Source organism: Cyprinodon tularosa, unplaced genomic scaffold (genome assembly GCF_016077235.1).
Source record: "Cyprinodon tularosa strain WSP-4 unplaced genomic scaffold, ASM1607723v1 ctg64, whole genome shotgun sequence".
NCBI classification, from domain to species: Eukaryota; Metazoa; Chordata; class Actinopteri; order Cyprinodontiformes; family Cyprinodontidae; genus Cyprinodon; species Cyprinodon tularosa.
In genome coordinates this window covers 242,932-270,864 of record NW_024039385.1, presented here as the reverse complement: position 1 = coordinate 270,864, position 27,933 = coordinate 242,932, and the positions used below count along the sequence as shown (strand labels likewise).

Here is a 27,933-nt window from a genome sequence, read left to right as displayed (position 1 = left end):
ACCTAGATCATTCCTTTGTGCACAGCGCGCCGCGGGCTGATATCTCTGCGCTCTGCCCAGCTGTCACCTCCGGCATTGGTCCACCAAGCAGACACACGTAGGCACGTATCCGACCAACCCCCTTTTTCCTCCGGCAGACTACAGAGCTGAGGAGCGGCGGGACAGCATAGGAAGGCAGGCAGCGACGATCCGCTGCTGCAGCAGCTTTGACCCGGACGATCAGGAATCAAAACTTACAAGTAAGTACGAATGAAATGGCATTTAATAAATGATGTAATCAGCCCTGTTCTGATTTGTTGTTGCAGAAAATCTGTTTTCTGTTATAGCATGGGGGAGGGAGGGGGTGTTTCTCCACAGCTCAGCCTGTGTTGCCGGGTGGAGAGCAGTGGGCTATGAGGAGGGATAACAAACATACACTTTTATATAATTATTATTTACTAACACAAAATAAACTACAATAAACATTTGCATCACACTTTTTCATTAATTTATAAAAATCTATTATCCCAATTCGAAAATAATCTATTTTATCTGTCTGAAGCCTTTCAATATGCATTAAAATAGTATAAATAGTATAGCAAGATATTTAAACTATGTGCACAAATCGGGATATTTATGTTTATCTCTTTGTATAGATGGTGTTTACGGCAATAAAAGATCAGTATTTTACATTGGTGTTGCATGAAGTTGCTTTTTTTTGCGGTCGGTTTTTACTTGACTTTGCATGGAAAAAAACTATGTTTTTCAGCCGTATCCCCCCCCCCCCCCCCCCCGTCCAGCTCAGACCCTCCCGGTGAAACTCGTGTCCGAACACGTTGCTGAAGCGGGGGTGTGTACCCGAGCAGGCAGCGCTCAGCCAATCAGCGGCCGCGTTCCGCCCACACTGTGCCGCTTGTTTACTACTAACCGCGCGCGCTGATTGGCTGAGAGCGGAGGAGTAGAAAATAGGGCCTTGTGCTGCGTTTAGGTGCGTGGAAAATCACAAGACAGTCGGTCTTTCTTGTTCCCTGCACCACTGAGGGGGGAGATGAAAATGGCGTAAACAATTTCCATTCATAAGTATAGCTGGGAAGTTATTATTATAAGCTAATAATAAGCAGTTTGGTTGCATGTGAAAGGCTGCGGTGTTAATCCTTTTATGCAATGCTTTACATGTACAGATGTACTTGAACAATTTTGTTTTTGATAGGTTTTGATTTTTGTACTGTTTTTATTGTTGCTTTCATTTAGAGATGCACTGATCGCTCTTTTCAGAGCAATACCAATTACAGTTTTTCTTTGGCCCTACCTGACAAGTCCAAGTGTGACAGAATGTTTTCCTACTGAGGATTAGAGCACGTTATAATTTGCTGCATACTGCTTTATAGTGGTTGTTTTGTTGAAACCAAGCATACATGTCCCCGTATGTCTCTGATTTTTACATATTTTACATGTAAGTGCATTTAATTTGATTTTTTTTTTTGCTTTGCAGCATAAAATGAATGACATCTGATTTCCCCTGTAGTTGATCAGAGCTAATCTGGAATTTTATCAGATTCCACTTTCTGGTCAGTTAATTAATCTGCGGTATTATTAGATTCAAATAAATATAAAAAAATTTTATATATAGACATTGAGTTAGATGAATTCAATAAAGGAGTGGTTCTGCAGGTGGTTCTGCACAGACCGCATCTCAGTGCCTATGTTTTCTGGCTGATGTTTTGGTCCCTTTTGAATATTGGTGGTGCTTTCACACTACTGTAGCTTTTTTTCATTGGTTATCCCTACTTGAGCTAAATACAGCATTGGTCTTTTCACCTTTTCAGGCAATAGGCCAAGGTTCATGCAGGTAAATGTTAGATTACGTCTGTAGAGAGTGTGATCACTCTAATGCTTCACAGGGAAGGAGGTAAACAGTAAGATGTGGCTTAGATATTAACTAAATCTATTCAAGCATGTTTCATCATTTCAGACCTGTGGGACTATTGTTCTTCATGCTGCAAAGGTCACATACAGGAGCCTTTTCAAGCAGAGACTTGGGGGGTTTGCACAAATTCAGAAACACAAATCTACCATTTATCTTCATTTCTTGAGAGACATGGGATTAATACAAAAGAAAAATGACGTTAATGTGAAGTCATTTTGCAGGATGCTGAGCTTATGGGAGCTGTTTAAAGATATTGACCCTGTTTATAGTCTCAGTATGATTGCAGGTGTTCTCTGAAGGGCTGAGAGGTTTGTTAGAGAACATTATTGAATGAAAATTATTGTGGAAACAGTCAGGTGAGGTTAAAAGTTTTAAAACAGTGTTGGGGAAATTTACCTCTGCATGTAACCCATCCCCTTGGGGAGCAGTGGCATGCCATCGTGGGGTGCCTGTGGATCAAAAACCAGGGTTGAAAATATGTTACACTATTGAATGATTCTATTGATCCTACTTGCCTCCATTTTCTCTTTATACTTTTGGCCCCATTCATCTCCCTGAGCATCTTGGATAGTGAGATCAGCTTTATTAGACTGCTTCCTAACAAACATGCAGCAACATCACTTCGTTCTTCTATATCCAGCAAGTTGATCTGCTGATATCATGGTTCATGTGTGCCCTGCACAGCGCCCTGCAGTCTAGTCAGAAAAAACATGTGGCTGAGTTACGTGTTAAATGTTTTTTAAATAGCAGCAAAGCTAGTTGTTTACCATCTTCAGCATGTTGTTATCTTCACTCCTACTCATAAACTGTGATAACTGTAGCAATTAAACACGCAAATTTAACAAATTGACATGATAGGGAAGGAAAAAAAAAATCTAAAAGTATATTGAAAGAAAGCTATAGTGCATCACTACAATCCATGAAGAGGACGCTTCAGTTAAAAAGACCAGAAGTGAAAGATTTGGTCTGCACATTATCTTAGCTATAGCCTCATGTGGTGGGAATGTTTGTCCTTAACAGGGACTGGGAGGATAGTCAGAGTTGGTGGGATCATGGTTGACACTAGCTGAGGCAGAGTTTTACCTTTCAAGAGTTTAATTAATAAAAAATAAAACCTGAGCTATGGTGAAATTATTTAGATATGATTGTAAAACATTTTTCACAGACTTTTTCTTTAGCTATTTGGAATAAACCGTCTGAAATGTGAGTCCCTAGATGAACACAGCAGGCGGAAAGCAAATGCATGCCACATTTTTCACAACAAAAAATGCCTTCTAAAAAATAGTGAATTCACTTAAAAAAGTGAATTATTGCCTATTTTTAGCAAAATAATCTGCCAGTGCAGCAAGCAAATGAGACTTGGTAAGATTTCTTAAAACAAGAACATAATATCCAAGTAGTAAGCATCCAAAAAAACTTAAGTCAAGTATAAAAATCTATTTTTTCTCTTATTTTAAGCAATGTATTCTCATTTATTAGTCATTATTGCTTAGAATTAATTAACCTCTAACCAATTATTGCTCAAAACAAGCATACAACAGGCTTAAAAACAAGGCAAATGTACTTGATACCAGTTCATTTAAAGGCTTAAAACTAGTCTGTTTTTCTTAGCTAGAATTAATTTCATTATTTAGGTGTAGTGAATGTATTGGAAAAAGGCATGTGAGCAAAACTAGCAGCAGTTCAGCAGACAGGAAGAATGAACGGTAGCCGACGCACGTGGATGACGTCATACACGCGCCGCTTCGTTTTCAAAAGATAAAAACATAAAAAATATAACCGCGGATGTCTGGGGGACAGTGATTCGCCTACGTTATGAATGCTGGCGTACCATAAAGAATAAATTATGAACAGTTCAGATTGTGCTTCAAGTTGTTGCTCATAGGAAGACGTTACTTGGATATAACCTAACAGAATATCTTCAGAATGGCTTCAAATCACACAAAACTTATAAAACACGATGTAATAACGTAAAATAAAGGGCCAAATGTAAAAAAAAACGGCGTTCCCTTTTAAGGCAGAGCTTCTATTATAATAAGCATATGTATGATGTACAGTAGTTATGATGTATTGTAGTTTACTTTGTTCTGCAAACAGTGAATGGTCCACTGATGAGGTTCAGAATCTCAAAGCTAAATCATGAATGACAATCTCAATGACCCTATCAATTTGAATGCAATCACAGTTGATTAGCTGGATTATCTTAATGAGATGAGGTCAGTTCTTAAAACAGGTTAATATGGATTGTCTTATGGTCTTGAAACAAGTAAAAATTTACTCACAGTCTAAATGTTAATGCGACTCAGTCCACAATGTGTGCTATTTTAAAGGAATAGTACACCCAAAACATGATTAGCCTTCATTTTCTACTCACCCCCATGCTGAACAACACCCTGGAGTACTTTTTTGATATCTCAAATGCATCTGGAGATCTGGGAGGCTTCTTGCTGTCTGCTGACATTCAAATAATGGAGGTCTATGGTGACCGAGACAGAAAGGTCCATAAAAGTCCACAAAAAACGTGTCAATATTCCTCCATACTGCTCGTCCAATGTATTCCAAGTGTCCTGAGTGGGTAGCGTCCAGAATTTACTCGAAACGAAGTCATTTAGAATGTTTTTAGAGCATAAACAGTAGTGTATAGGATTTCCTGAAAGCGCGCACCTGCGCGTTCACAACGCTACGGAAGCCGGCAGACCAAACCAGATGAAAGTGCGCATTCAGCGTCTGCTCTTCCAATAATGTTAGCGTAGAAGAAGAAATGTGCCGTTTACCTGTGCAAAGAAAGAAACAACGAAAGAAAAATGTCTGAGGACTTCAGTGTTGAGGAAGAGCATGAGTTCTTTGCAGAGCTGAATGCGCTGGTTTGGTCTGCCGGCTTCCGTAGCGTCGTGATCGCGCATGTGCGCGCTTTCAGGAAATCCTATACACTACTGTTTATGCTCTAAAAACATTCTAAATGACTTCGTTTCGAGTAAATTCTGGATGCTACCCACTCAGGAAACTTGGAATACATTGGACGAGCAGTATGGAGGAATATTGACACGTTTTTTGTGAACTTTTATGGACCTTTCTGCCTCGGGCGCCATGGACCTCCATTATTTGAATGTCAGCAGACAGCAAGAAGCCTCCCAGATCTCCAGATGCATTTGAGATATCAAAAAAGTACTCCAGAGTGTTGTTCAGCATTGGGGTGAGTAGAAAATGAAGGCTAATCATGTTTTGGGTGTACTATTCCTGAAAAAAGCTGCTCAGAATTAGTTGTATTATCTAGTTAGGATTAAAAAAAAGAATTTTCTTAAAACAAGTCAAATAATCTTAACAATATTCAGTCTTACTAAGAAAATACATTGAAAACAAGTGTAATAAGACCAAAATGCTGAATTCAAGTTTATTAAACTTGTATAGATTTTCCTTTTTTGCAGTGTTCATATTTCTATTTGTTAAAAAAAACAAAACATGATATCACTGTCATTTCCTTCACATGTTATGTTTCGCCTTGTGTTTGTGCTCATAGAACTCCTGCAAAACCACATTAAACTTTGTGCAATTTCAAACTAAACAGTGCAGTTTAAGGGTTCATAAGTAAAAATGTGACGGGGTGTCTGATTTGTCTTGTCTGTAGGCAGGTGTGTCTTCCTGAGTCCTCCTCACTGTGTGCAGCAGCACCATGGCAGCTATGGGACCAGAGAACGGTGCTGGAACGGCAGCAGGCGGGACGGCGGCCTTCCGGGTGAGACCGCAGGACGGCACGTCAGCAACGGCGCTTAGCAGCAAGGAGTTTGCCTCACAGCAGATTCTGGTAAGAAGCTGGAGTTTTATTATTCAGATGTTGAAATTGTTGCTTCAGACTCCCATATCATTGTCAGCTTAAATGGATCAAAGCAGTAGTTAAAGATTGACCAAGTTAAAGCTTTACTAGAGGAAAACAGAGCACTCCCACAAACAGGATCAGTGTTTTCCCTCCTGTGTGGAATGTAGCACACGGCCGGCTCTGAACCTGGCAGATTTTGCCATCAGCAGGCGGGACGCCACAGATGGACAGGAAATATTCTCTTGTCTGTGTTATTCATGGCAGCAGTGAGGCTTAGCTGCAAAGTATCAAAGTCTGCTTTAAACAGGCTTAAACACAATGATTTATCCTGATTCACTGAGAAGGACGTTGATATTTGAGTAAAGCTCTGTGTCCTCCTCCTCTCTGAAGGTGCACACTCAGAGCTGCGTCCCGCCAGACCATCACAGGGCCAAAAACGCAGGCTGGGGGAACTTTGCTGCTCCCCTGCAGAACATGGGAGCCGCCACTCACCCCAGCAACATGCCCGCCAGAGGAGACGCTCCATACAGGTGGGGGAGGAAAACGTCAGGCAGACCTGGTGTAGCGGAGAGCATCACAGCTAAAGCTTAAAAATTTTTCTGTTTGTTGCTTTTTTTCAGCTTCCGGAGCCCAGAGTCTGTGGAGATGGACGAGATAATGGCTGCCATGGTTCTTACCAGTTTATCCTGTAGCCCAGTGGTGCAGAGCCCTCCACAGACAGATCCTGGTCCAGGTCTGACCACCTTCTGTGAATCAAACACAAATCTAAATATTTATTAAGGACACATAGAATCACTAATAATAAAAAAAAAAAGTACACTGTTGATTTGCATATTTATTAAAGATATAGTGGAGGATCTTTACAAATTTTGAAAAGACCTGCCCACTCTACTATAAAAAAAAAAAAAAAAAAAACTATTGCACATGCACAACCCTGTTCTGCCCCGAGAGGGAACATTTAATGTACGAGTGTGCATGAGCCCATTTCTCCTGGTGCACACAAAAAAGTTGCTGTTTGCATCACTCATACAAGCTTACTTTCCTACAGGTGCTGGTCATAAAATTAGAATATCATGAAAAAGTAGATTGATTTCAGTAATTCCATTTAAAAAGTGAAACTTGTATATTATATTCATACATTACATACAAACTCATATATTTCAGATGTTTATTTTGTTTAATTTTGATGATTACAAATGACAACAAATGAAAATCTCAAATTCATCATATCAGAAAATTAGAATATTGTGAAAAGGTTCAAAATTGATGGCCCCTGGTGCCACACTCTAATCAGCTAATTAACTCAAACCACCTGCAAAAGCCTTTAAATGGTCTTTCAGTCTAGTTCTATAGGCTACACAATCATGGGGAAGACTGCTGACTTGACAGTTGTCCAAAAGACGACCATCGACACCTTGCACAAGGAGGGCAAGACACAAAAGGTCATCGCTAAAGAGGCTGGCGGTTCACAGAGCTCAGTGTCCAAGCACATTAATAGAGAGGCGAAGGGAAGGAAAAGATGTGGTCGAAAAAAGTGTACAAGCAAGAGAGATAACCGCACCCTGGAGAGGATTGTGAAACAAAACCCATTCAAAAATGTGGGGGAGATTCACAAAGAGTGGACTGCAGCTGGAGTGAGTGCTTCAAGAACCACCACACACAGACGTATGAAAGACATGGGTTTCTGCTGTCGCATTCCTTGTGTCAAGCCACTCTTGAACCACAGACAGCGTCAGAAGCGTCTTGCCTGGGCTAAAGAGAAACAGGACTGGACTGCTGGTGAGTGGTCCAAAGTCATGTTCTCTGATGAAAGTAAATTTTGCATTTCCTTTGGAAATCAAGGTCCCAGAGTCTGGAGGAAAAGAAGAGAGGCACTTCATCCACGTTGCTTGAAGTCCAGTGTAAAGTTTCCACAGTCAGTGATGGTTTGGGGTGCCATGTCATCTGCTGGTGTTGGTCCATTGTGTTTTCTGAGGTCCAGGGTCAACGCAGCCACATACCAGGAAGTTTTAGAGCACTTCATGCTTCCTGCAGCTGACCAACTTTTTGGAGATGCAGATTTCATTTTCCAACAGGACTTGGCACCTGCACACAGTGCCAAAGCTACCAGTACCTGGTTGAAGGACCATGGTATCCCTGTTCTTAATTGGCCAGCAAACTCTCCTGACCTTAACCCCATAGAAAATCTATGGGGTATTGTGAAGAAGAAGATGCAATACACCAGACCCAACAATTCAGAAGAGCTAAAAGCCACTATTAGAGCAACCTGGGCTATCATAACACCTGAGCAGTGCCACAGACTGATCGACTCCATGCCACGCCGCATTGCTGCAGTAATACAGGCCAAAGGAGGCCCAACTAAATACTGAGTGCTGTACATGCTCATACTTTTCATGTTCATACTTTTCAGTTGGCCAACATTTCTATAAATCCTTTGTTTTTATTGGTCTTCAGTAATATTCTAATTTTCTGATATGATGAATTTGAGATTTTCATTTGTTGTCATTTGTAATCATCAAAATTAAACAAAATAAACATCTGAAATATATGAGTTTGTATGTAATGTATGAATATAATATACAAGTTTCACTTTTTAAATGGAATTACTGAAATCAATCTACTTTTTCATGATATTCTAATTTTATGACCAGCACCTGTAAAGATGATTTGCAATTGTTCCACTATGTGAGACTCAAAACCGGTAAGTGAAAATGGGGATGAGCACGTAGGACCGCCTTATCAACAGAATGATTGACAACTAGGAGGACCACTTATTTTGGTGATCTAACCGGAAAAAGGACATCCTCCCCTATACCTTTAAGTTATTGTTAGTTTCTTAAAAAGCTTCTTCATTGTTGATCTGTTGCAGGGAATCTGTGAACTGACTGAGTAAAAACAATAAGATTAATCCTGTCAAATGAACGGAAAACAGAGCAAAGAAGAATAAACATGCTGCTGTGTTGTTGAACACTTTAACAAAAGCTGCAAATCACAACCAGTGTGAGACACCTGCTGTTCTCTGTAGGGTGAACACAGCAGAAGCTGCAAAGCTCACACCCTGTCTGCAAAGAAGCTATTTTTATTTTCCCAAAATACCTCTAGGTAGATAGTTAGTGTTGACTTTTTGGAGGAGGAAACATCATTTGCCACTGAAAAAATGACATACCCTATGGCTCAGAAAGCATTTCTAAAAAACAAAAAACCAAACAAAAACATGTCATCTATTGCAGCTGGATCGTCCTCATCCGTTGACATGGAGAGCGGCGGCGGAGAATTGTCTGACAGCGGCAGCAGCGGCTACTGGAGCTGGGACCATGGCAGCGTGAGCCCCGCCCCCTCGCCGTCTGTCACCGAGGTGGAAAGCAGCCCAGATGAAGGTCTGCACATGGAGCTGGAGCAGGGCGGGGAGCTCACTGCCAAAAAGCCAAAGGTACCTTCCTGGGTTAAACCATTTACCCAGAAATGGCTGCAGTGCCCTTCCACGCCCCCTACTTGACCTCTGTTTGTTCTTTCTCCTACAGAGCGCTCTGCGAAGTGTCTATAAGTGTCTATGGCCCAGCTGCGGGAAAGTGCTAACGTCTTCTGTTGGAATAAAAAGACACATCCGTGTCATGCACCTGGGGTGAGCGGACATCTTTACTGCTTCCACTCTTAACACTTAATAACAGTAATTTCTCCTCCCACACTGTGACTCCAGCTAATTGGTAAAACACAGAAGAAAGCCCTTTAAAATGGCACATCCATGAATAGAGTGAAGGGCCCAGAGTAGAGTTAGGGCTGAATCCCCTTCTAATTGCTCTATGAATGTTTAAACACTAGTGTTGCACCGATGCCATTTTTTGGCCCCGACATGATACCGATACCTTGCTGTGCAGTATCGGCCGATACCGATACCATCTGTTTGAAATTGATGTCTGTGTGTATATATATGAAGAACTGCTTACTACTCTGATGTAAAATAATTGCCATCATGGTTTTATCAAGCTGCTGCCTTCCTTTGTGAAGCAGGAAAAAGACTAATAAGACGAAGTGAATCCAGTAGAACTTTTTATTGCCTACCTGAATGGGTGACAATAGTTGAATAAACCTTTGGCTCTCAAAATGGTATCAGTGCCCTATTTGTTGCGATACCGATACCACCATTTTAGTGCTTGATCGGGGCCCTGCCCGATACAGGTATCAGTGCAACACTATTTAAAGGGACACCATGCAACATTTTTCAGTTAATTAATGTGTTCCATAACGTTATGGATGACTAAATGAGTCATTTCAGGTTGAACAAAGGTATTCTCGGCCGCCCTGGTGGTCTGTGGGGGAAATACTGCACTTGCAACTGCAGGAGCACCGACCCGCACCCACAGGCTCAGAAGTCTCGTGAGAGTCAGTCTTGCTTTACGGCGAGAACTGCTACACCCCCCAGTTAAAAGCATTCTCGTTGCTAGCACAGTGGCAATCTTTGTGCAGTTATGCTACGTTCACGCAGCAAAAGCAGCAAAATCGCGTCTGCTTCTTCATTTTTACTGCTTGTACCAGTTTAGTTCTGACGCGTGGCTGAAGCAGCTTTGCTGCTCTGGCTGCCCGGTGCAAAAGTGGCTCTGACGCGCGTTGGGCGGAGCTTCACTATCCTTTCTCTGCCTTGCAGCTATATTTGCTGTGATCAGTGGGAATAAAGTAGTTTTAATATGTGTTTAAGTGAGAAAATACACCTGAAAACGTAATCAGTGCAGTCAGTTCATTCAGATTATTATCCTGCCTTCCATATTTTTTTTCTGTCGGAGCCGCTCAGACCCCCACATACCAGCGGGGCGCCGACAGTATGGATCCCTTCATCAGCAGCGGTTCACCGCGGCAGCTGGTAGGTGTTTTTCATCTAAATAATCCAAACTGCATATTCTGCCGGCAGATTTCTGCATTTTAAGTTAATTTAGGCGTCAATAAACTGTTTAAGAGGAGTGATCATCAGCGCTGTGTCTCTCTCCCTGCGTTAAACGCGCCCGATGCGCTGCTTCAGCTGCTCAGACGTGCTGCGCCTGGTGCTCAAAACGCGCCGCGGGACCTTTTGTTGCGCCTTGACGCGCGTCAACCATTGACTTTGCATGTAAACTCGCTGCTTCTGTCGCGCCAGCTACGTCCAGTGTGAACGCAGCATTAGTCACTCGCTGCTAAGCTCAAAACAACCGCGCCTGGCTTGACGGAGAAACCAGGGGAACAGCTGAGCATATTTACGACAGTGCACTTTTACTTTCGCCCTCTGGAGGGAGCCTCACTGGAAAATCAACACCGGTTGCATAGTGTACCTTTAACACTCACCACAAGCTGCACAGATGGAGTGAACGTTGTTTTTTCCTCGTGTACATCAAAAATCTTAATTTATCTTCACTCATATTTTTTCTGGCTCATTTTTGCCCATTTCTAGTGGTATAACATATCTTCTATTCTTTTGTTTTCCTAATGTGTGTCCTGATGCAGTGTTTTTCTTAATGCCGATGTGGCTATTTCTTCAGAGAACTCCTGTTTGTCTCATTTTTGTCCTTTCAGCACCAAATCGTAGATTTTTTTGTTTACTAAATTGGTCCATATTGTTTGTCTTTGGCGCCCATTTTAAACATGTAACATCTTACTAGTTAGTGAACTTTAGCCTGGTCTTTTCTCTGATCACTAAACACACCACATATAAGCAGAGATAACTTCTGTTGCTGTGTCCTTTACTAATTAATTCCTTTTTGATTGCATCTTGTCCATGCTAGCTACCTTTTTTTTCTGTTGTTGTTTTTTAGACTGCGTATCTTTCTTTCAAATAAATGTGACCTTAGTTTTGCTATGTTCACACTGCAGCCTGAAGTGACCATAATCCAATTTTTTGCCTATATGCTTGTATCTAATCTTTTCATGACAGTCTGAACTACTCAGATCCGATTTTTTCCAATGCGACCTAGGCCACTTGGCTCTCTAGTCGTGAATCTGATATGAATTGGATCTTTTCAAATGCGACCTGTGTGCCAGGTCGCATTCATCCGACCTGTACGCCATTAATACCCGGCAAATTTAATTCTTCTGCATCTTGCTATGCAAAAGTGGCAAGAAAAACAACAACCATAGTGGTCGATAATTCGGAGAGCAGTATTTATGTTTAACCATATTGAAAAGATAAGAGTTTTTAAAGATCACTGGATGCACTGGGGAAAGATCACTGGATGCGCTCCAGCACTACCATCCATGTTTACTTCCGTAACCACAGTGCACACAGGCCTGTGACGTCATTGCGTCCTCTACTGCGCATGCGGGACACTTAAGTTGTATGAATGCAGTTCACAGAGAAGATCAGATACAAGTCGCATATATTTGGAAATGTGAACTGCAGTGGGTACGTAGCCTTTAACATCTGGTTGAAAACTTGTGAACTCAGTGTATGCACCTTAGATAACCGCTAACAGGAGTGCTAGCAACAACCCTCTGATTTTAGAAGTTACAAGAGGAAGAGTATTCAAAGTTAGCTGTAGTCAGTATATGTAAAGTGTTTCCAATCACAGTCTGATAAAGCACAATGTGTGAGAATCTTCTAGAAAGAAGCTATTGGCCTACACTGCATAAGACCACCCAGTGTTGACAGTAATCCTAATCATATTAGGGCAGCGCCTTTAATGGCAGCAAGGCCTTGTAGAACCACATCCCCCAATGTGTAATGTCTGTGTTGCGTTCATGTCTTCTTGAATGTACTGTACTGAAACCGAATTTCCCTTTGGGATTAAAAAAGTATTATTGAATTGAATTGAGGAAGCATTTAAAGCTAATATTAAAAAAAAAAAATAGCATAAAAGCTACAGGGCAGTTTGTAATATTAACCATATTCTTCAAGCTAATCATTAACACTAAACACCAGCATGAGGAGCACAGGAAAGTTTGAAGCTGAAGAAGTTCCGCTATCTTTTTTTTAGCTTCAAAACTGTAACAGGGGAAGAAAAATTGAGCTTATCACAAAAGAATTGGAGATTTTAGACAAAGAAAACAACATTTATAATGAAATTATAATACGGTACAACGTTATAATGCACTTTAATTTGGGTAACTGACTATGCTAAAAGAGGCTAACCTGTTAGCTACCTGGCAAAGCTAGCCGAAGCACTACACAAGTTATTACACAGGTGGCCATTACACCAACGATTCCCAAAGCTGGGGTTCCTGATCAACCAGCATGAGGTCTAGAGATCCAGTTCAGATATTAAACTAAACAATAAACATTTATGTTAAAATGCTAAAATAACTTAAAGCATTACTACAAATTGACAAAACCAACTATTGATGTGTTTGTAAATTATTACACCTGTTGTTAATAGATTACCCAACCAGTGGTTTGGGTCATCAGTCGACTGGTACCATTTTGTTAGTCAGAAGCTGAATAGTTTAAACCTCTGCTTTAAACCATTGTCCTGCAGTCACTGAGTTCACCAAAAACAGGTCAGTTCAGTTTTAAAAACGTCATGGATCATTAGACGCACCAACACTGCAGGTGCTCCATGCGCCGCATTATGTTGTGATAGTTGACCAACTGTAGTGTTTTACGTCAACGTTGCAATGTTTAGCCAAAGCAACGTCATTGGCAGGTGCAGGTTTCACCAGAGCAAATCTGGTCCCTACACCTGAAAGACCAGGAAACAACTATATCAGCCACGTTTGCAATTTTGTTTACAGCAGAAATGGAGATCTTTGACAAACTGAGATTCCTTAATATGCTCTCTGGATCTGATGGTTTCATGCACTCACAGCCTCTTTTTCACGGCTAATCTTGTTCTTCTAACTAGCAGAGCTATTGCCAAAAGGATCCAAAAAGATAAAAAAATATTGCAAACATTTTACAAAATGATTTAACAACCCTAAATATTACTTTTTGTCTATATTTTCAAGTATGCAAAAAAACATCTAGAGAAGTCTCTATGGTAAACATTTGTATTGAATTATTTTATTATAAATATGTGTATGTATTTTTAAGATGAGTAAAATATCCAGTTATGTGGAAGGAATGATTTTTTTAAATTATTTTCTAGTGTATGTATAGAAATTAACTCTTTACTGGAGAAACTTACATGGTAGAACGTTACAAAAATTGGTGTAACCGGCCATTAAATCTCCAATCGTGGCATCCCTGTTCATAACATACATCGTCCCCATGGGGCTAATTTGGTGAACGGAAAACAACCATTTCAGCTACTTTAGAAGCAGCCAGCAGCCGTCCACTTATGGTAGTTTAAAACGTTCTCATTCCTCTAAATATTTAATCATCCAACAGAAAACTAAAATCTCTAAACTATAGTGAAGAATCCATGAACTTGCCAAATTTTTTAGTTTTTAATCAGTTTAAATCAACTGCTTGTTTATTTTCACATCAACCTAAAATACTTAAATTCTACCATTATTTTTTATCAATAGGTGAAATGTATTATTGGATGGTAGAAATAGGGAAAATAATGACATGGTTTTGATTTATTTGCTTTATCTCCTTACTGGTGTAGTTCTGTTGTGATATGAGGCAGTCTAATATCAGAGGTGTGCGTGCAAACTGTTTGACCACCATGCAGCCTGAGTGAGAAAACCAGACAGTTTCATCCCTAAAAACATTTCTCAGCTGCAAAACAGCATTAAAAAAACAAGAGGGAATGAAATTTTCAGCTTGCTAAAAAGCTCTGACTTGCTGAGGAGAAGTGAGAGTTTATATCTGGGCCACAGTGAGTGGTGCTTTAAGTACCTCTCCAAACAGACAAGTCACTCCTTTTTCTCTATGTGTCGCCTGCCATACACATGCAGCAGTGGATCAGATCAGTCCCAGAGAGAGGAGGACTTCTACTACACCAAGATCTGCTGTGAGACCGTGGAGGCCAGTCCTGCACCTGCTCCCGCCCAGCAGACTCCAGGCCAGCTCTCTCCTGCTTTTCTTGGCTGGGCTTCGTGTGGTTCTCCTTCAGGATCGGACCTCCAGATCCCTGTTGCTCACAGGCCCAGGTCCAACTCCAGCTCTTTGCCAGGTCCGAGCCGGCCCTGTCCTCTCAGCCAGTCGGCACCCAGCAGCTTCTGGCAGATCCACACTGAGCATCTCTATCAGGTGGGTGCAGCAGTGTGGTATGTACAGAAAACTACAAAACTGAAAATAAACTGAGGATAATAAAATAACAGGGGTTCTGAGCCTGGATTGGAACAAAGGAAGGGAGAATGTATTACAGTTGTCCAGTGGTAGTGGAATCTAGAGTTGGGGAGCAGAATGTGAAGGTTTTTTGTAAATAGACATAAAAAGGAGTGGTTTGGGCCTAGGAACTCTGCCCTGGATCCTGGTATTTCCTCAGTCTCTTTCCAACTGTTGAACCATGTACTGCCTTTAACAGATGGAGGTGAAAATATTCAGATGTTGTTCTGGGCTCTTCTGGGACCTCCTGGATGAGTTTTGGAGTGACTAAAGCCTCTTTCCCACTGAAAGTACCGGGTTTACATGTATTTTTCAACCCACTTACCATCGGGATTTGGCTCCCTTCACACTGACAAAAAAAGAGGCTTGCTGGGAAGATGCTTGGCCTCTGTACCCACCCCACCCCACCCCAGAAATCCTGAAAGTAAACAATGGAGGGCCACACGTAAGGAAGTCAGTGTATACTCTATTATCTGAAACCCTCTCACCAGCCATGCGCCATGTTTAACAAATGTAAACAGAATAGTCTTGGTTTGCTAGATCTCACGCAATGGGCGCAGTGTGTTGACGTCCGTATGTTGCGTTCAATAGTGTCATGTAATTTAGCAGATCAACCCAGCTCTGGTATTCCCACTGCATGCCGATCAGGGCCATGTCAATTTTAACACGAGTCGCTTGCTTAGTTGTTTGACGTGTCAGTGAGCTGTTCCCACTGCCACTAAAACCCGATTGTTCCTGGTTTAGACCGTTTTTTTGGCCAGTGGTAAAGGGGTATAAGATTGTCTCTCCTGGGGCGGTTCATCACTAACTTTGATGTTTTCTCCATTGGTCAATAATCACTGGCACTGCAGTTCACTGGAAGCCTAACCCAAGGCTTTGGGAAATGAAAGGTCACTCTTATTTGGATAGGACCATGATGGGTTCCCTTTTGAGATTCTATAGTCCACTACATGGTTTTAGACAGACCTATATCGTACAAAAAGAAAACAGGAAAAAAAGTAGGCATAACCGTTTTACATATAGAGGGACTTACCCAACTCCTACAGGAAGCACCTACGTTGATCTCTCTGCACTTTTACCAGGCAGGGCATGATCAGTTCTGCTCAAACTTTTGAAAAAGTGTCTCTCTTAGCAGCTAATCTGTGCAGTGACAGCGACTGTTGTGTTATTAGCTAACGTCTTCTATGTTTTTCTGCTGTGAGAGGTCTCACACTTTGTTCAACTTTCCCAAAGAAAAACTTATGTTCCATTTACACTACCCTCTGAAAACCGATCCGTTCTGAGTTCGGACCGAGATCGGATCAGTTAACCATGCCGAGCTCGGTTCCTTACATCTGTTTACACATCACACTAGCACAGTTCCTCGCCTCCTAGTGACAATCTATGGTACTATTGCTCTCTAGAAGTAATCAACCAAACAAACCTGGCGGCACCCGTAATATTCCAGAAGTTTGGTTATAATTATTTTTTGTTGTGCTCCTAGTGGCTGAAAGTAACACAGCATTGCTTTCAGTAAAGTATTTTTATTTGGGAAAAGACTGATTTACTTCTAGGAAGGAAAATTTTGAAGCAAATGGAAGAAGAAAATATTAATGAATATGAATTTTATGGGAGTCCAAGCTTAATGTTTCTGGGTTGTTATTTTTTAACTGCTGTCATATACTCTCTTTTTTGCTGGATTTTCTGCTCTGAAGGAGTCTAATATTATGAGCTGGCTGTGCCGTTTCAGAGGCCCTGCTTACCAGACGACCCCCCCCCCCCCTTGCCTTCCTACCCAGAGCAGACAGCATTTCTAACGAGCCAATGAGCTGCAGTGTTGTTTATGCATCACAAAGCAGCACATTTCACTGGTGACCTGCATTTACCCTGAGCTGTGGAGCCCGTAAATGGATGCTTTGTGACAGAGAGAGAGTGAGCCGGCCGGCAGCTTCCTCTCTGGGGCAGACCAGACTCCCAGCAGCCTGCAAACGACAGGAAAAAACACGCCTGCTGACTGTGTGAAGCACAGCCGGCTCTGAAGCCAGGTCCCTGTTTCTTTAAGAAGCTAAAAACAAATCTATTTAGTTTGTTTTTTTTAACATCAGGGCAATATTTAAAGATCAAACTGTATATCTCTCAAATTTACTCCTAATTTCAGCTGCTGTCTGTTTCTGATCTTCCTATAAGCACGGTTGTACCCACAGGAGCAGGCCTTCTCTTTTATCCAGACATTTTTTCCCTTTTAATGCTTGGGTTAACACAGTTAATACTTTATCATGCTTTGTTCTGGAGACCTATTTTAGTCCTCTCTGTCTCCCCTCGCTGTGATGGGATGTGAGGCAGTCTGTGCCGTGTCTCTTCAAAGAGCGGCTTGCTGCACCGGGAGGAAAAATGGTTAAACAGCACAGGAAGTGATCACTGATGATGATTGAGTTGTTTGTCAAAACAACTGGTTGCAATAAAAACTCCCAGGCTGTTTTTTTTGCAGCGATTTGCCTGTTTATGTTTGAGGTTATTGGATTGTGGATCTCAACTCTGGAAACCATCAAAAGTTTTTTTTTTTTTTTTCTGTGGTTGTGTGTTTGCTCTGCATGATGTCCATCAACTGTGTAACAGAATAAAGTCCATAAAACTATCTAAGCCCTCCATTGTTGGGCGTTAAAAATAAAGATAATGATTAATTTAAACAAGCCCACAGAGAATCAGGTATAGTTAATGATCTGCAGGATGGCTGCTCCCGTCCCTGTTAGTGCTTCAAAGGGAAGCAAACACTCCAGATGGGAATTTATTGTCCTGTTTTCTGTCCAATCTACATCTTAACCACCAGAGATGTACTCAAGTTTTTCAGTAATGAGTAAAAAGTAAAGATAAAGCTTTAATTTATTCCTAACCTGATTATTACTTTTATAGCTTTTCAAAGAACACACTTAAAGTTCTCATGTAACTGAAGGTAATACCTCCACCACTGTGTGTGTAGCAGCTCTGATGATTCAGGTAGTTTGAAATGATTATTAATAATCATAATAATAATAATCTGGGAACTTGAGAACTTTTTTCTCCCTTTTATGAACTTCTTTGATGAGAACATTTGAAAGTATGTTCTTTACATTACACAAATTAAAACTTTTTTCTTTTATGTTTTTTTGTTACCATATACACTCTTTTTATATCGGTCTTTGACAGTGTGCGTCACTTCCGCAAAAGCGCAATGCATTTAGGGTAGTTAGCGCCATTTCTGTGGTGAAGAGACAGCAGCAACTAACAACAGAAAACTAACAGAGAGTAGAGGTGTTCTAGTTGCTTCCGTTGGAAATAATGGGACACTGGTGCTGCGTCAAAGGATGCAGTAGTAATTCTAAACAGAAAACAGCAGATGGGGCCTTACGGTTTTTCGTATTCCCCACTTGGAAAAAAAAATACGGACCGCAGACAGAGGACTTAACAAAGAGGCGTCGGGCTGCATGGGTCGCTGCTGTAAGAAGGAAAGACATCATGTTTCATAAAATATCTCCTCATGCTCGTGTTTGCTCTCGGCATTTTCAAAAAGGTAAGTCCTTATAAATATACACTAATAGAAATCAACACGCTGAAATGGTTTGCTTATAAAGTTGCAGGAGTTCATGTAAACCTACTGAAACATGCTGTGGAAGAGAAGCGGAAAGTGATGTTTGTTTTGTTTATTTCTTTTTTAGACCGCTAAAATTTAATAAATAATGCATTCTCTGTATATAATCATTTACACAATCTGCAATACAAATTTTTTTTTAAATGAATAAATATATGTAAATACACTGTACATATAAAAACACTGTACATACCCACTCGTCAGCCAACTCACTGTATTTATTTATCCTGTGCAATCTACTTAAGTATATTATAATCCTTTGTTCGTCTGTAAGCTTTTCAGTTTATTTATTTACCTCTGGCCTTACTAGTCCGATGTACTTGTGCTGTTTCGGTATAGCAAATTTCCCCACTGTGGGAAACATAAGGTTATCTTAATTTATTACACATCTAATCTAATGGGCTCTGTTATTTAGGTGCTTTATATAGTGTTTTGAATAGATGTGTAAAACACTCAACCTTTCATCTACTTTGCAGGTCAACCCGCATATGAGATGATGGAGACTGACCCAGACTGGGCTCCATCCCTGCATCTGGGCCACACTGACATCAAACCAACAGACACAGACCGCTCTTTAAGACGTGGTTATCGGGAAAAGCTGAAAAAGAATGCCCTGCAAGCAACTGAAACGGGGCTCCATCGGGCTGATGAAATCCTTGAGCAACAGGATGAAGTAACACATGAGGCGACAGAGAACCCTAACCAGCAACAGACTGACACGCAGAAGGCTGCTGAAAACGTTGGCCGGCCAAACACCAAGGATGACACAGAAGGTGGTCGTCAGGAAGGACAGACAGAATGTAACCTGTGTGTGCTCAGGTGTGCAGAGATGAACCATCTTTTGGAAGAAAACAGAGAGCTGCGGCGTGAACTTGATGAGCTGCGGATCTCTGATTGCTTCTTTGGAGACAGTAATGAAAAAGTCCAGTACTATACGGGTCTACCAAACTTGGTGACCTTTATGGCTTTGTTTAATTTTATGCTGCCTCTCATGTCTGCTCAAAATAAAATTCTCAGTCCATTTCAAATGCTTCTGTTAACCTTCATGCGTCTGATATTGGATCTGCCCTCACAACACCTTGCTTATCTCTTCTGTGTTTCACCAAAGACAGTGTACAGAACATTCAATGAAATGGTGTCATTTTTATATGCAAATCTAAAGCGTGCAATTGTGTGGCCAGATAGAGACACCTTGCACAAAATTATGCCTCATCCGTTTGTGGAGGCCTTTGGACATAGAGTCACAGTGATTAGTGACTGTTTTGAAATTTTCACAGAGAAACCAGCTAATAAATGAATGCCAGATCAAGTACTGTTTCAACTTTCTTCTTCTTTTTTTATTCTTCTTTTCACACAAATAGAATTTTGCTTTTTTTAAAGTTACTTTTGAAAAATAACAGCAAAACAAATATAAGTTTCACCATCACTTCAAATATTAACAATGTTTCTGAAGTTGTAAAAATGTGTGTACAATAAAGAGTGGAGTTTGAAATTTGAAACAAGCGTTGTTATTATCTTTTCAATCAAGCAGAGAATTTATGAAAATGCAATACAAAATCTCAAATACATAAATAATGCAGAACAGTGCAAAGCTTCAAATGTTTTACTTTGTCTTCCTCCCTCGTATATAGCCGATTGCTCTTCAGATTAAATTAGACGATTTTCATTTTCCCTGGACTTGTTTTCACTGTGGTCTTCCGTAGAGATATGACCTAACAGGTGATATCTGTGAAGAAGACTGCAGATCCCAGTGAAAACAGGCCTGGGTAAAGTGAACAGCAAATACAGTGTGCAACTTATCAATGTGCAAAAATTCTGACAAGTTTTTCCGTTCAGTCTGATGAGCAGCACAAACTACTCTAATAACTGCAGCGATCTGTGCAACTGCCAACAACATCTGCCTTGTCACTGTAATAATAATATATAATATCGTTCCCTAGTAGCTTTAGAAAGTTTGTCTGGGTAGGGTATCCGTTCAGTTTTCTTGTTCTTTTCCATTTAACTGATAATCCTCGCTGCTGGCTTGCAGCGCTCTCCTCTTGTTTTCTGCTGTTTTGTTTTTCTTCCGCTCACCACAAAAATGGCGCTAGGGGGCGTGTCAGTCACGTGGCTGACAAAGACCGATTGCCTGTCGTATTTTTATCTTTAATAGCGTCTTCTTTTTACTCTTTGTACTATATATATGCTACTGGAACCAGAATTTTCCTGTTTAGCTGTGACTCCATTCTGGAGAGAAATATCAGCTGCTGCCATCAACACCTTTGCTTATAGATGTTGGAGATCAGCCTGTTTTTTCAGTGAAGTCCTGTTTCTCCGACTGTGACTGGCTGGATGTGCTCTCTTCATCTTCCTGTTAAAAGGGAGTTTTTCCTCTCCACTGTCGCTTCAAGCATGCTTAGTGTGAGGGATTGCCTTTGAGTCAATGAGTCGATGCAATACACTGGTTTTCCTTAGATAGAAAACTTTGAATCAATTTTAATGGATGATCTGGTGCATGGAGATGACATGTGTGGTGAATTGGCGCCATATAAATAAACTGAATTGAATTGAAGGAATAATTCCAAGGGATAAAGAAAGTTGAGTCTAAGTCTCTCATCAGGTTCGGTCTTCAGCGAGCAGAGAGTGCTGCTGGGAGCCCCTCCCACAACAACAAACCCACTCCACTCCATTTCTTATTCTAAATGAGTTAGCCATGTGGACGGCTACTGCTGCTCCTGGCCTGGATTACAAATCAGGATGTAAACTTAATATAGCTCCATTCCTGCATTCGATTCCCACAGAGCCTCAGTCACTCTTAGCTCATTCCCAGCTCTTTTACATGGAGCGATCACTCTGTCAATAACGCTTTAAAAATCACTTCTTCTTATAGTAAAAACTCTCCAGAACTTAAACTTCAACATGGTTTAATATAAGTTTAGCAGATAAATCCTACAGGATTACAGAGCTGGGCTCATTTGTTGGAAGTAGAAAGAGTAAATAAGTGTCAGTCTACCTCCTTGCTCTCCACAATTCTAAAGACATTTTCTCCTTTTTCACACCGGGCCATTGGGATGAGTAAATGTGTTACTACTACCTATATTTGCCCCGTATCCTCCCATCCTTTTCTCCTAACCTTGTGACTCACACTATCAAGATGATTACTTTTTATCCTGACTAACTCTCCTTCAGCTTTTCTAACTTCTGAAGGAGATAACTTTAATATATTTATATATTACACTTTTGGCATTAGAAGCTATCTACTGTATAACTGGTGGAGAAATATTAGCATCTCTTGTATTTAACAACTTGGCTATTTAGGGTTCAACAAGACTGTTTATTAATAATTGTTTTATAAAAAAAAAAAACGGTTGAGGCAAAGTACATTACAAAAAGTTTCAATAATATACTTATTTCATAAAGTTGTAATTTTCCACGTTTATCACTTTCTTTCTTGCTGACATCATCTAGCAACTGCTAATGACTTCCAGGAAAGGCCATTTGCTGCTGTTCTTGCTGAGGATTTGGTCTGGATTTAACTCATCCCTTAGGGAGCATTCTGGGGTTAAAGGTCTTGCTCAGGGACCCAGAGGGAAGTCTATATATTTAAAATCAGGGATCTTTCTGCCTCTCCAGGAGGCAGATGCTCTACTCCCAAAACTACTACGCAACCACTCCTAAAGGATAAGGGGACTTGTTTGCTTGCATCATCAACTGATCTATTGCTTCATAAATGTTTCCTTCTGTTTGAAGACAAAGCCACAGCATGACCGAGCCATCACTGTGCTTTACTGCAGAGTAATAGCAAGACGATGCTCCCTATTAGCAGATGTTTCTATAGGCAATTTGCCTATTGTTGTCCAGGTTTTTTCCTCTTCTCATGAATGCTGTAGAAAATGTTTGATGCATTAACTAATATATATTTTTATATGCATTTAAATTTGAATGCTTATTTTTATTTAAAACCGGAAATATTTTTTTTTTATGTCATCAACCTGACTGAGGTTCTTCTGGTTTGATTGAATCCTCTCCTCTTCTCTTCCAGGCCTGCAGCCCTGTCCAGGTATCTGTGGCCCCCAGAAGCCCGTGCAGCCAGGGTTGGACCCCCGCAGCCTCAGTATCCAGCCACAGTAACACTCCAGTGGGTCTTTTGTCTTTCCCTCCATGCTTTATTACTTACAGTTAAAGCTAAACTCCGCAGTAGTCATTTTTTCCTAAATAACAGGATATTAGTAGTTAATCCTGAGGTTTTTTTCCCTCCTCAGATGGTGAAGCCTCGCTGTCGCTCTGTCAGTGTCGGGGAACAGTGGCTACAGCAGAACAGGCTGCAGCCAATGAGTGCGTCTCCCTCCCGCACCCACTGCTCCTTCAGGTAATAAAGCATCAGCAAGTTTCCAAAAGTTTAAGACTTTTTAAGACTTAGAACAAAAGTTAATACCCATTTCACAGGCATACAGAAAAAAAGAGCATTCCTGGAATTTAAGATAATGTATTTATTTAAATCAGACTAAAGTTTGATTGCCAACTACACACAGAACTGTGTTGAGGTGTCTGCAAACTAACAATTTAAGTATCTAATAGTTTATTTCTCAGCTCTTCTCCACAATCTCCTTTTAAATAAAAAAAAGCTTAAATTGAAGGTCAACCTGAAATTCACTCAGTTTATTAAGATATTTCAACACCTATCCAGGATCCTTTGTCAATCTGTAGGCTCACACCAGAGCCAAGTCTCCTTTTTCCAGTAGTTCAATCTCAGCGCTCCTTGCTGTCTCTCCTCAGGATGAAAAATAAAGTTTCTCCAGCTATTTTCATTGTAGAACAGTTTTTGTTTCCTGTTCTTGGAAACTCAATGGTGCCAGCAACAGTACGCTAAAGTTACCCTGAAATCCCCCATCCTCCGTAACTCTGTATTTTGAAATACCAATATTTTACGTCCATTCCTTCTTTGGGAATATATGAAAGTATGCACTAATTTTTTTATTTTTACCGATCAGTCGTTGCCATATTTAAATCTGACAACCCGGACCTTCTCGACATTCTTTTTCCTGTTTGGTGCGATTCCAATTGCGAATCTTGAACTAGCCGGATCTCATCATTTCTGTACTTTGAAGGTGAAGGACGGAGAATCCAATTCAATTTAGTTTATTTCTATAGTGCCAATTCACACCACATGTCATCTCAAGGCACTTTACAGTACACCAGATCATACATTCAAATTGATTCAAAGTTTTCTATCTAAGGAAAACCAGTTGATTGCATTGACTCATTGACTCAAATACAATCCCTCACACTAAGCATAGTTGTAGCAACAGTGGAGAGGAAAAACTCACTTTTAACTAGTCTTGCTCCGATGCCATTTTTTGGCCCCAATACCCGATATCTGGCTGTGCAGTATCGGCCGACTACAACACCATACCGATACCATCTGTTTGAAATTCATGTGTGTGTATATATGAAGAACTGCATACTACTTGGATGTAAAATAATTGCCAGCTTTATCAAGCTGCTGCCTACCTTTGTGAAGCAGGAAAAAGACTAATACAAAGTGAATCCAGTAGAACTTTTTATTGCTTACCAGTAATGGGTGACTATAGTTGAATAAACTTTTGTCTCTCAAAATGGTATCAGTGCCCTATTTGTTGGTACTCGCCGATACTGATTCCACCATTTTAGTGATTGATGGGGGCCCTGCCCCATACTGGTATCGGTATCAGTGCAACACTAGTTTTAACAGGAAGAAACCTCCAGTAGAACCAGGTGTGAGCGACCATCTGCAAAGGCCGTCTGGGGTTCAAGGAGACAGAAGCAGAGATACAAAAAGGCAACTGTAAAAGACAAACATGGAGGATGATGTTCAGAGGAGTACAGTTGGATGTGGAACAGTTCTCTTTGATTAACATCACTGCCTAAGTAACACCACATAAGTGGGCGAAGCAAAGTGGTGAGAGGGGATGCGTAATGTGGAGTTCCGTCACTGCTCCGCCCTGCTTAGAGGCAAGACGAGAAATCTTGTCCAGTGAAGTTATTTTAATTTTGATAACCTTTTGCTCTCAGATTTAGTGTTCTATAAATCTGTTTTACAAATGTTTTTTTGCAGCTTGAAAATTAACATACACGATAGTTTATTAAATAGAAATAAAGATGTGAAGTCTACAAAAAAAAAAATACCATAGAGTATATCCTAATCAAACCAGGGTATTAACACCTGGCAAGGTTGAATGAGCAAATCTTGCCCAGTCCAGATGTGGGATGCTGATTGAATTCTACCAAAGACGACTGAAAGCTGATAGAAATCATTAGCTGTAGTTTGCAGTTGAGTTCCTTTGTTTTTAATTGAAAAAAGCTACAGAGGTTTGCCTTGAAAGTTTTACCAAGGGTGTTATTGGCTAAGGTGGGAAATTTGCTCCATTATTGTTGCAATAGTGCAATAGGTGTATTTGCCTTTAACATAATAAGTATTTTCACCCTTAAAATAGCTTAGTTAGATATTATGCATTTGAAATAAGATAGTTGAGTTGCTGTTTTTTCTTATTTTCTAAGTAATTCATCTTATTTCACAGGGGAACTGTTGTATTACTTGGTCATTTCAGAGTAAAATACACTTATATCAAGAAAAATGGATTTCTGCATTGATTTACACACCGGAAAAATGATCTAGAAATAAGTAAAAATTTTTTAAATTAAGTGTATTTACCCTTAATATGAGTAGATAAATGAGATAATTTGCCAATGGAATGAGTATTTTTACTCTTAAAATAAGATACTTAGACAATATGCACTTGAAATAAGACAATGCCCTATTTATCTATATACTATATTCATCTATTAGTAAGGTTCTCTTTATAATGGTATTCATCTCTATGTTTATTCAGTAGAGTCCTGTATTTATAGAACGATTATTTATCCTGCAATTGCTGCTATTGTACTTCTGGTTAGACCTAAACTGCATTTCATTGCCTTGTACCTGTACCTGTGCAATGACAATAAAGTTGAATCTAATCTAATCTAATTAATCCAAGAACAAATGGACTTATTTTAAGAAAAGAATACTTATCTAAATTTAGATTTTTTTTCCAGTGCAGTATATAATTTCTGATAAAGTGATGCATCCTACAATGTCTGAACCACTTCTGAGTTCACCTTGGAATCATTTAAAGGAATAGTACACCCAAAACATGATTAGCCTTCATTTTCTACTCACCCCCATGCTGAACAACACTCTGGAGTACTTTTTTGATATCTCAAATGCATCTGGAGATCTGGGAGGCTTCTTGCTGTCTGCTGACATTCAAATAATGGAGGTACCCAGCGCCCGAGGCAGAAAGGTCCATAAAAGTCCACAAAAAACGTGTCAATATTCCTCCATACTGCTCGTCCAATGTATTCCAAGTTTCCTGAGTGGGTAGCATCCAGAATTTACTCGAAACGAAGTCATTTAGAATGTTTTTAGAGCATAAACAGTAGTGTATAGGATTTCCTGAAAGCGCGCACATGCGCGATCACGACGCTACGGAAGCCGGCAGACCAAACCAGATGAAAGTGCGCATTCAGCTCGGCAAAGAACTCATGCTCTTCCTCAACACTGAAGTCCTCAGATATTTTTCTTTCGTTGTTTCTTTCTTTGCACAGGTAAACAGCACATTTCTTCTTCTACGCTTGCATTATTGGAAGAGCAGACGCTGAATGCGCACTTTCATCTGGTTTGGTCTGCCGGCTTCCGTAGCGTCGTGATCGCGCATGTGCGCGCTTTCAGGAAATCCTATACACTACTGTTTATGCTCTAAAAACATTCTAAATGACTTTGTTTCGAGTAAATTCTGGATGCTACCCACTCAGGACACTTGGAATACATTGGACGACCAGCATGGAGGAATATTGACACGTTTTTTGTGGACTTTTATGGACCTTTCTGTCTCGGGCACCATAGACCTCCATTATTTGAATGTCAGCAGACAGCAAGAAGCCTCCCAGATCTCCAGATGCATTTGAGATATCAAAAAAGTACTCCAGAGTGTTGTACAGCATGGGGGTGAGTAGAAAATGACGGCTAATCATGTTTTGGGTGTACTATTCCTTTAATATGGAGGTCTTCAACAGGGACCCCTAGGGGGTCCTCATAGGTACTGCATGGGGGTCGTGAAAGTTTTGATTGATTAGACTTTTTTTTATAATCCCCCTGCAATTCTTTCCACTAATTGAAATGTCTTTTGACATTTGAATTCAACACACTGTAGTAAACAGATAAATGGAGGCATAAGAAGTCTTTCAGTCATCAATGCACACATTCAGCGACACACAGGAGCTCTTTCAAGCTGGGCACCGTTTCATTCACAACACCTGTCCCATCAACCAGGAATCAGAATCAGAAACACTTTAATAATCCCAGGGAGAAATTACTTTAGTTACATTACTCCATCTGTAATAGAGTGACTATAGGACCAGTTTGATATAACACAATTTAATACTATATATATAAATAGGGGGTCCCTGCTCCATCTCGCCATCAGTTTGGGGTCCTTGGCCTGGAGAACGATAAAGACCCCTGATTTAATCCATAACTGATGCATCTTTCTAAAATAGTGCTTTGTTTGTGTCCTGCTGCAGGAAAGGCCGCGGAGAGGCCAAGAAGTGCCGCAAGGTATACGGAGTGGAGCGCAAGGACCAGTGGTGCACCGCCTGCCGCTGGAAAAAGGCCTGCCAGCGCTTCCCTGACTAGGTTCCACTGAGTGACAGAGACAGAGAGCAAGGCGGAATGTCGGATGAGTGTGAACAGAGACTTTTATCAAAAGAGAAGACCAGAATATAAATCAGGGCGTGAAAGCCTTTGAGAAAAAGCTAATTCCTTGTGTTTTATTTCTACTTTTTGTTTTGTTTCCTAAAAGGAATGCAGATGGACTTTTGTGTATCTTTGTATCCTGATCCTGAAAACTGAAGTTTGCGATGATGCTGTTGACTGACTTTGACCATGTGATGTAATAAGCCCTCTTTTCCTTTTATATCCAAAGGTCATATCGCTGCCCCCTGTAGCTCCACTGAACCCTCAAACCGCTACCTTTCCTTTCTTCCAGTCTATTCTCTTCCAGTGGTTACACAGTGGTTATGATGTACATTATATTGTGTGCTCTGATTTCCGTACGAACATTTTATACCTTTTTTTTTGTTGTTTTTCTATCGTGTCGTTCAGCCTGTGTAATGGGGCTCGACTGATGTTGTTTTTTTAAATGTTTTTTGGCACTTTGTTGGGATATTGACTCACAAGAATAAGCTAATTTTGGTTCGACTCAACCAAGTTCCTTCCATGAAGCTGATTTCCTTCCTGCCCGCACGTCGGCGCACAACCAGTGTTAATGGTTTTATCCGTGAAGGTATGTTTGGAGTCATGAGAGTGGGGATAGCAGGGGAATGAGTTTGTACTAGAGGAAAATATATTGTCCAACACAATAAAAAGCACTGAGAATTTC

The 27,933-nt window shown here is 40.5% G+C and overlaps 1 protein-coding gene across 1 annotated transcript; it reads left to right on the top strand.

Moving 5' to 3' along the window:
* On the top strand, positions 1 to 27,933 carry znf395b (zinc finger protein 395b). Its single transcript, XM_038308558.1, has 10 exons — positions 1 to 239; positions 5,532 to 5,708; positions 6,111 to 6,250; positions 6,341 to 6,453; positions 8,951 to 9,150; positions 9,242 to 9,342; positions 14,520 to 14,814; positions 22,518 to 22,613; positions 22,738 to 22,844; positions 27,077 to 27,933. Exons 2-10 carry the CDS (start codon positions 5,577 to 5,579, stop codon positions 27,186 to 27,188), a joined length of 1,296 nt encoding a protein of 431 aa, XP_038164486.1. The 5' UTR covers positions 1 to 239; positions 5,532 to 5,576; the 3' UTR covers positions 27,189 to 27,933.

Excerpts from the sequence above, each read along its gene's own strand:
- znf395b (XM_038308558.1), top strand. The coding sequence starts at position 5,577 with ATGGCAGCTATGGGACCAGAGAACGGTGCTGGAACGGCAGCAGGCGGG. Across the intron at positions 6,251-6,340 it reads AGAGGAGACGCTCCATACAG|CTTCCGGAGCCCAGAGTCTG; the intron begins GTGGGGGAGGAA and ends GCTTTTTTTCAG. Across the intron at positions 22,614-22,737 it reads CCAGCCACAGTAACACTCCA|ATGGTGAAGCCTCGCTGTCG; the intron begins GTGGGTCTTTTG and ends TTCCCTCCTCAG.